The sequence below is a fragment of the Aythya marila genome, assembly GCF_965140915.1.
Source record: "Aythya marila genome assembly, chromosome: 18".
In the NCBI taxonomy this organism is placed as follows: domain Eukaryota; kingdom Metazoa; phylum Chordata; class Aves; order Anseriformes; family Anatidae; genus Aythya; species Aythya marila.
In genome coordinates, this window is record NC_139059.1 from 8,430,369 (window position 1) to 8,439,709 (window position 9,341).

Sequence of the window (9,341 nt, forward strand, 5' to 3'; positions counted from 1 at the left end):
CTCAGCTGAGCCAGCTGCTGGGATAAGTTTAACGGCGCGCTTCGGATCTGGAATTTCCTCTGCACTGTTTACAAGAAAAAAAAAAAAAAAAAATCATAAAAAAACTTCCAGCCTCCCCCCCCCCACCCCTCCCCAGCGCACCGTCCTGATGCTGCCCAGAGCCTCTTCCTCCTCTCTGCCTCTCAAAAAAAAAAAAAAAAAAAAAAAAAAAGGCAGAGAGAGCAGGAGGGAGGAGTGGGAGAGAGGAGGAGAGAGGGAGAAAGTGAGCTCACGTTCACACATTGGGGAAGAGGCTGGTCTTGCAATGCCTTTGAATATTTTACTTTCGGGCAGTTTCCCAGCAGTCAGCCGCACGCACCCGGGCTGAGCGGAGGCTCGCCGCGGCCATGGGAGGCACGGGGAGCCCTGGGCTGTAACCGCAGGCTCCCGGCCACGGGGATCTTCTCTGAGCTCGCCCAGAGGCAGGCAGGCAGCGCTCACACCGCCGGCACAGCCGCCAGCGGCCGCCGAGCAGACACCTCTTCTCTTCTCGCAGGAGATCCCCGCGCACACTCACACGCATCTCCCCGAGCCTCCTCCTGGCTTCCCGGAGGATCGTGCCGGCGGCTCCCCATGGAGAAAGTCCAGGGAGAAATGGAGATCGAGAGGTGGGAAAGAAGTGAAGAGATCTCGGAGGCGGAGAAGAAGGTGATTCAGGAGACATGGAGCAGAGTGTACGCCAACTGCGAGGACGTCGGGGTCTCCGTGCTCATCAGGTATTTAAAAAAAAAAATAATAAATAAATAAAAATAAGCAAGAAGCGGATCCGGGCGCATCCCTTTATAGCTAAGGAAGAGGCAGAACAATATATAGAACCGGCATGCGATGAATGACAGCGAGTGGGGAGCTCGCTCGGTGCATCGCTTGGCTGGGCGCAGGGACGGTTTCACAGCACTCCTCTGATTTCAACACGTTCGAGCCGGGGGGCGGCGGCGGGGGGAGCGGGGGAGCCTCTCTGCGGGGACTTTGTGGGAAGCTGCTTCCCTCGGAAAGGTCACCTTAGCCTGCGCGCGGAGGTGGGGGAGCGCGGAGGAGGGAGAGCGGCGCCGGGCTCGGCTCGCCGGGGTTGGGTTGGTTTTGTTGTGGGATTTTTGTTTTTTTTTTTTTTGTTTTTTTCTTCTCTCCTCCCCCCCCCCCCCCTTCCAAATAGATCCGTGCGGATGGCTTTGGTACGTACCAGGCTGGCGGGTGAAATAATGCGAGTTGGGAGCCAAGACAAAACCCAAGCAGGTGTCTCCGAGGGCACCATCTGGCCCTCCGGCGGCAGCGTCGGCGGGAAGGAGAGCGCCGAAGTTGGCTGCGGGAGGGGGTGCAGAGGGCACAGGCAGGGGGGGGGACAGTGGCACCGGGGGTGGCAGGGACCGAGCAGGACCAGGAGCAGGGCACTGGGCACTGCCCGAGGCGTGGGGCATCGCCTGATGGCTCGGAGCATCCCCCAGCAGCGTGGGGCCAGGTGGCAGAGAGATGGGCGAGCGGCGAGCCCCCGGGTTGTGCCGAAAGCAAAAAGGGAAAGAGGCTCCATGGGGGGAAATAGGGGCAGGAGGGGGTTCTTGTCGCTGGCTGGTCGTTGTTTGGGGTGGGAGCTGTGCCTGGGGAAGGCGCTGAGTGAGTCCCGTGGGGCTGCAGGGATGCTGAGCGCCCGCGGTGCCGGCGGTGCTGAGCACCAAGGGGATTTCAAAGGGGAGAGGAGGACGGGCAGAGGCGCAGGCGAGCTGCCTGCACTGACCTGTTGGCAGGCAGCAGAGGGGCTCCCTGGAGCCACAAACCTCCAGCACCCACTGGGGAGCAGCAAAAGGGCAGGCACCCACTGCCAGCACCCAGCCCCGTGCACCCCAAAGAGGGGCCGGGGCTGTCACCTCCCCCCGTGCCCCCGCAGCGGGGGCTCTGTGTGTGGAGAGCCCCTCGCCTGCACGCACTTTTTATGAACAGCCACCCAAAAGTTTTCTGGGGGCTGAGAGCTGGTGCCCCGAGCACAGGGGGGTTTCCATCCTCCACTTTGTGGGTTCGGCGCCTAAATCTTACCCGCAGCCTTCCCCACCAGCCTGGGGAACCAAACCCCCAGGGCCTGGCATGAAGCCTGCACGTGGCAAAGATCCGGGGGATGCCAAATTCCCTTTTTCCATGCCCCTTTTCCCATTCCTGTGAGCTTTGGCAGGGGCAGAGGAGGTGGAAGAGAGCGGAGAACGGGGTGTGGGATCCCTGCTGCTGTCTCACCGATGGGCAGAGCCCCGTGCAGCAGCCAGGTTGGCAGTGGCAGTGCCAGAAAGAGCTGGGCAGGGTTTGACCGGCAGCTGTGCGTGGCCAAATCCCTCATGGGGCTGTGCCCAGGGCAGCTCCTTGCTTTTGGTGTCCCCATGGCACAGGGACAGGCTCGGAGCAGGGCTGGGGACGAGGACGGCGAGGTGCAGCATTGGGAACCACGTGGCCGAGCTCCGGTCCCGACTGAAACTCTCCCAGCACAAGTTTCTGGTCTGGGTTTCTTGTCCCCAAGGAGAGCCGAGGCACCGTGCTGAGGGGTGTCCCCAAATGCCAACGGGGCAGGACAGAGCTGGCCCTGGGGATCCCAGCCCTGCTCCCCCACCGGGGCATCGCTGGGGGGCCTCAGGTGGGGTCTGGGCTTTCAGGCAGAGAGGGGAGTGCGAGAAGGGGGCTTGGGGAGAGGGGCAGGGGCTGCACGGCCACTGGTCCCTCCCCGGCACGACCCCATGTGCAGCCCTGTAAAGCCCAGCAGATTGATCAGAAGCCGTATTTCTGTTTTTGGGGTGGTGACTGGGGAGCTGTGCTCATCTTGTAGGGAACCCCACGCCCCATGTGGCTGCTCAGCCCCCAGCCCATGCCCCAGGAGCTGCTCGGGGCAGGGAGCCACCATTCGCCATGCAGGATGCACACGGGGCTTGGAAATAAAGGGCCAAAACCAACCCGGGGGCTGATCCTGTGCCCCCAGGGCGGAGAGGCGGCGATGCCCACCCAAAACCCAGGCACGGGGCGGGGGGGGTCCCGCAGGGAACCTGCAGCACAGCTCCCTCCTCTCCATCCCCAATGTTTCCACCCTTCTCCTCCTACCCTCTGCTTGGCAGCTGGGGAAACTGAGGCACGGGGTCATGCCCGGAGGGTTCCCAACCCTGCTGGCTGCAGTGGTCGGGTCCCTTCCAGAGGCACAGCGGGGTCCTGAGCCTGTGGGGCCACCGGGGTGCAGCGGGACGTGAAGGGGAATAATGGGGACTTCTGGCTGAGCGGCCACCGGGCCATGGGAACGTGTGCCGTGCGGTCAGATCCCGCTAATTGCCAATTCCCTCGGCGGGGGAGCCTCGCTCCGGAGGAAGCACAGATTCATCCTCCTCCTCCTCCTCCTCCTCCTCCTGCTCCTCGGGAGCTCGGGGCCCTCTGCGGGTAACGCTGCCGGGATCCATTTCGCAGCAGCTGCCTTAACCCTTGCTGGGGCTGGTGTTGGGGTCGGGGCTGGATGGGGCTCCAGACCCCAGTCCTGCACATTTGGGGTTTTTATTTTGGCTGGGTCGCTCCGGCCAGCACAGCCAACAGGCCAGGGCTGACGCTCACCTGTGTCCTCCCCGGGCACGTCGCCGTGCCTCAGTTTCCCCATCTGTGCTCGAGGATTTGGGTCTTTCTGGAAAACTCTCCCATTTGGAGACCCCGTGGCTGGGGAACCTGGCACAGAGCTCCGGCATCTGCTCAGAGCCCCCCGGTGCCCACCCAGAGCCGGGTGCCTGACACGAGAGGGGCTGAGCACCGCTGGGGCTGGGGGTCCCGGCTCCTTCGTAGCCCCCGACGAAGCCTGGGAAGCCATCAAAGCCCCCCCCGTGCCCTGCCGGCCGCTCCCACACCCACACACACGCTCTGCGGTCGCGGATGTGGGACCACAAAACTTTATGGATCCCCCCGGGCTCGTGGGGATGAAAGCCAGGGATGGTTCCCATTAGTCAAACCCACACCAAATGCGAGAGCCGTGCCGTGTCCTGGGGGGGGGGGGCTTCTCCCTTCCCCCTGTCAATGCCCCAGGCCCATTTTCGCCTTTCCACATTTCCAATTTTTTTGCCTCCTCCATCCCTCCGTCTCCGCTCCCCCTCTCGCGCACGAAGCAGAGGTGTAGGAGGGGCAGAGGAGGCAGATCCAGGCCCCCGGATTTTTTTTTTCGGCAGCCGCTTGTCTGAGCTGACACACCTGGGCTCCGACCGCCTGCGAAGGGCTTGGAAATGGAAAAGCGCCTGGCGCCGTCCGAAGAATTGGGAGAAAATACCAAAGAGCTTGAGTAATCGGGCTGCAGGGTGGAAAAAACGGTCTGTCTTTTTTCAGCTGGCTGAGCTGATGAAACGGGCTGAATCCCCCAAATTAAACGGGCTGAATCCCCCAAATTAAATGGGTTGAGGCCCCCAAGTTAAATGTGTTGAAGCCCCAAATTAAGTGGGTTGAATCCCCCAAATTAAGTGGGTTGAATCCCCCAAATTAAACAGATCAAATACCCCAAATTAAACAGGTTGAATACCCCAAATTAAGAGGGTTGAGGTCCCAAATTACACAGGTTGAAGCCCCCAAAATGACATTTAAAGGGACGATCGTGCAGCTGCTGCCCGAGGCTGATTTTTGCTGCGTCCAGGCACGCCTCGGGGCACGGAGCCCCTCTCTGGCTGCCGGGTGGTAAATGTTCAGAGCAGAGCAGCTCACCCCGAGATCCCTCCCTGAAATATTTTGTTGGGAAGGGGCCCAGAGCCAAGGCTGACCCCCTGGTGGGGATGTCCCCGTCCCACGGAGCATCACGCGCTCGTGAATCACCGCGGCCCGTCTGAATTGATGTTTTTCTGGAGGAAAGGCCAGGGAACAACGGGGTCGTGCTCTGGCGCTGAGGGCAGGCGAGAGGAAGGGATTTTTTTTATATGGCAGACCCCCAGGAGGTAGAAAAAGGGGAGGGTGCTCGGTGGTGCCTTGGTTCATGGTCCTGTGGGACTGCAGCTCCCTTTGGGATGCTCGGGGGGGACGTGGCTGTGTGGGCATCCCCACAGCCCCAGGGCCATGGAGAGGTCCCTGGGGGACCCCAAAGCATCCCATGGGGACCAGGGCCCCGCAGGTGGCACCGACGTGGCCGTGCTTGCGCTGTGCCACTGCCACAGGCAGGGAAGAGGCTGGGATGTGTGCGCGGAGGGGCTGGGGATGATGCTGGGGATGAAGGCTCTGGGAAAAGGGGACGTGGGAAAATGAAGGGCGGTGGGAAAGCCGAGCTGGTTCTGGTGATTTGTACATCCAGTGCTCTCCTTAACCTCGCCCCCAGGTTTGCCAGGCAGTGTGGGGCTGCGAGCTGGGCACAGCAGGCAGGATGCGTGCCGGGGGTCGCTGCCTTCTCCCCAAACCTCCCTGGGCTCCATTGGGGCATCCCGGCCCCTTCTCTCCCTCCCTCTGCTAACACACACGGTGCCCGGCAGCCCCAACCCCAAAACCAAGCCGATAGACTGCAGGTTGAGCACGAAACCACCACGCAAAGCCAACAACAAGTCTCCGAGTGCTCCCTGCTTCTGCCTGAAGCCCCCCTGCAGTTTGGAGAGCTCGGTGCCGGATTTCTCCCCGCGGTTTGCCAGGTGAACGAAGCACCGAGGTGACGAAGCGCCTCGTGCCCTGCTTCCAGCTGGAGCTCAGAGCGCAGGGAAGGAAGAGAACAGCTGGGTTTGAAGGTTTTCTCCCTGCTCCCTTTGTCCTGCAGGGATGGGTGGAGGGGGGAAGATGGGGAGCGGCGAGGCAAGGCAGCACCCCGCGCCTGGGCGCAAAGCAGGCTCACGGGGCCGGCGCGGTTTGCACCTTAATGATTTCCTTTGGCTCTGCCGCCGGGAAGGGCTGCGGCCTTAAAGTTGTTAGAAGGGCAGAGGAGGGAGGAAGGCAGCTCTGACATCCTGTCCGCCCCGTCCAGATGGAGCTCCCAGGGAGCAAATTAGCGGGCGCAGAGCGGGATCGCTTAAAAAGAAATTTAATGAGATCGGTATTCGGGCGTCTGCTTTCCATCAATCATAATTTCGCGTGATATGCAATGGTAAATGTCATATTTTTAATGACTCCAGCGAAGAAAAAAGCCCCAAACACACACACACACACACACACACACACACCCCCCGAGCCAACAAAATTCCAGAGCCTGAGATGTTTGAACTCAAAAAATGTTCTGTAGACAGGGAAAAAAAAACAACAAACACCTCTTCTAATTCGTTATTGTTTGAGATACTTTATTTCTTCCTTTTTTTTTTTTTTTTTTTTTTTTTGTTCTCCTTCCCTCGGGTTATATTTAACCTTTGTGTTAAATTAATCTTCTCTGTTTATTAAGCAAGAGAGGCTCGCTCCCTCTCTTGGCCTGGCCCCGCAGACGTTTCCTCGCAGGGTTTTGGGGTTGGATCCGTCCCTGCTGCCACGGGGGAGGCAGGGAGGTGCCGGTGATGCTGGGGGCAAGGTCGGGGCCTCTGCTGGTGCCGCAGGAGGAAACAGCCCCCGGGGGCTCCTTTCAGCCCCTCTTTTTACCAGGGGATGCCGCAGCCCCTGTGGTCCCAGGGGTCCTGCTGGCACAGCATGATTCGTGCCAGGATTATTTCCAAGCCCGTTCCCCGGGTCCTCGCATCGTGCCTGTGAGCTGCAGCTAAATGGGGCTTTTGGGGGGATGTGGGTGGATGTCTGGGCAGCAGGAGGGGAAAATCCGTGAACGGGGACAGCCAAAACCCGAGCTCTGCCCTAGAAGGGTTGGGCATCCTTGATCTCAGTGCTGGCTGGAGCAGAAAGCTGGGGGCTGCGGGGACAACAGGGCACGGCAGGGGGGAAGCTGCATGATGCTGGGAGGGAGGAAGGGCAGAAAACCCTTGGAGCAGGGAGGAACAACCGTCCTTCCCACCTCGTCTCCCCCTTTCCACCTTCCTTCCTCCCCCATCCTTTCCGCCGTGCACTCTTCACACCTCCGGAGCCTATTTTGGGGCCGCCTGATGAGTCCCAGGTGCCTGGGGGAAGCGGCGGCGAACCGAGGGAGCGGGGACAGGCAGGGAGCAGGGGAACCAAGCAGCAAACGAGCCTGGGCCCCAAATTCCCACTGCCTGTGGAGTGGCGAGGGGGGACGAGGATCCCAGCTGGGGGGTGCCTGGTGCCCGGGGACAACTGCCTGCTTTGTTTGTCCCAGCTGTGCTTCGTTGGGATTGATTGATCCCACAGAAAAGGGGGTCCCCAGGTGGTCAGGGGCCAGGCTGAGTGCTTGGGGGGTGTCCTTGTGGTGTGGGGGGATGGCTCCTGGTAGGGGTGTGTGCTCAGCACGTTTCTCTCTGGGCTGGGACCCTACTGGGGATCTTTGGTGAGATCTTTCAGGCTGGGGGCGTCCTGGGAAAGAGGGAGCAGGAAGGAACTGGGAGCAGTGGGATTGGGGCTGGTTGAGCTGAAGAGGGGGTTTTGGACACTTGTGTCTTGCTTTCTGAGCCCCCGTGGTGCTGATGTCCGGGGGTGGATGCGGCGTCTGGCACAGCTGGGCTGGAGCCTCTGGGTATGGTGATAAAGATCTTGGTCTGGGTATGGTGATAGAGGTGTGGATATGGTGATAAAGAACTCAGCTGTGCCTCTGCTTTGTTGGTGAGCATCCAGCTGGGACGCCCCCCTAGCAGATAGGGGAGGTCTGGGAGCAAGGCATTACCCTCCCGAATTCCCTGAGAGCTCCACGAGGAGCCTGTGCCAAACCCGGTGGGGTCGTTCCCAGCGCCTCCACCTCTCCATTTTCTGCTTTATCTCCTCACTGCACTTCGTGTCTGTCCTCTCTCCGAAGGTTTTTTGTCAACTTCCCCTCGGCCAAGCAGTACTTCAGCCAGTTCAAGCACATGGACGACACGCTGGAGATGGAGAGGAGCTTGCAGCTGCGCAAGCACGCCCAGCGGGTCATGGGGGCCATTAACACCGTGGTGGAGAACCTCAACGACCCCGAGAAGGTCTCCTCCGTCCTGGCCCTGGTGGGCAAGGCCCACGCTCTCAAGCACAAAGTGGAGCCCGTCTACTTTAAGGTAAAGGATGGGAGCGAAAATATCCTGGGGGGTGTTTTTGGACCTGGGGAGAGGGAGCGGTGGCACGGAGGTGCTGCTTGTTCTTGATCTGAGGCTGGGTGTTTGTGGGGTGCTCCCCACGTGGCTGTGTTTCCCCCCGAGATGCTGTCCCGTGCAGAGCACCGTTCCCAAATGCAGCCGCTGCTGGAGCTTTGGGGTTTCAAGGACCTCTCCCCACCCACTGGTGTCCTGCAACCCCTTCCAGCACGGTCGTGGCTGTAAGTCCATCCCCTTGTCGGATCTTCTAGAAATCAGTCATGGTGGAGGGCACTTAAAGCATGAGAAATGCTGAAATTAGGGGGATGCTTGGGAGCACAAGCAGCGCCCCTTGTCCCACACAGCCTGGGTTCCTGCCCCATCCCTTACCCCGGGGTGCTGTGAGACCTGGCATCCTGCACCCATCCCATATGGGTCTGGCGTTCCCAGAACTCACCCACAGTTCCGAATTTCCTTAGGGGGAGAAAAAAAAAAATCTGATTTCACTATTTTGCGCTGCCTGTGGAGTTAATCAACCCCTTATCCCCCCAGAAACTCACTGGTGTCCTGCTGGAGGTCATCTCCGAGGCGTACGGCAACGACTTCACCCCGGAGGCGCACGGCGCCTGGACCAAGATGCGGACCCTCATCTACACCCACGTCACGGCGGCGTACAAGGAGGTGGGCTGGGCACCGTACCCCAACGCCACCCTGTGAGGGACAGCGGGCACGGGTGAGGGGCGGGGAGGGGGTCGCTCACGCCAGGACCCCGCTCTGGTCTCTTCTCAAAGATCTTTCGCTCAGTCTGGGGAGCCCGGTGGGGCCGGCTCCGGGAGCTGCCAAGTCATAATTTGATCTCCATAGGGTTTAAAAAATAATAATAAATCACAACGACAAGCCAAAAAGAACCACGAAGGGTGTGGGGGTCGGGGTGAAGCAGGGGGTGCGTTGGTTGTGGGCTCCATCCTCCCATCCCAGCCCGTCCATCACCAAATCCCGCGCTCGCCGCTGCCACTGCCGTGTCCCTCGGGCGAGCTGTGCCGAAAGGCAGCAACACGCAGCTCACCGGTGGGCGAAACCATCCTCAGCCACCCTCGCTTTCCATGCAAAGCCCCTCGGGGAAACCCAGCTCCTCGCTTTTTTTGGGACCACCGGCTGCCCTCCCGCCCACCGCGCTTCGCTTTGCCTGCACCGCTCCCCGCAGCCTCGCGGGGCTGCCCCGCACCCTCTGCGTCCCCGGGCCAGTGCTCCTTGCCCTCCTTGCCCCCAGCT

At 60.7% G+C, this 9,341-nt stretch overlaps 1 protein-coding gene across 1 annotated transcript; it reads left to right on the plus strand.

Annotated features, from left to right (window-relative positions):
- Window positions 1-245: 245 nt before the first annotated feature.
- Window positions 246-8,978, plus strand: CYGB (cytoglobin). Its single transcript, XM_082774896.1, has 3 exons — window positions 246-755; window positions 7,823-8,054; window positions 8,622-8,978. The coding sequence occupies exons 1-3, from the start codon at window positions 613-615 to the stop codon at window positions 8,784-8,786; spliced, it is 540 nt and encodes a 179-aa protein (XP_082631022.1). The 5' UTR covers window positions 246-612; the 3' UTR covers window positions 8,787-8,978.
- Window positions 8,979-9,341: the final 363 nt, after the last annotated feature.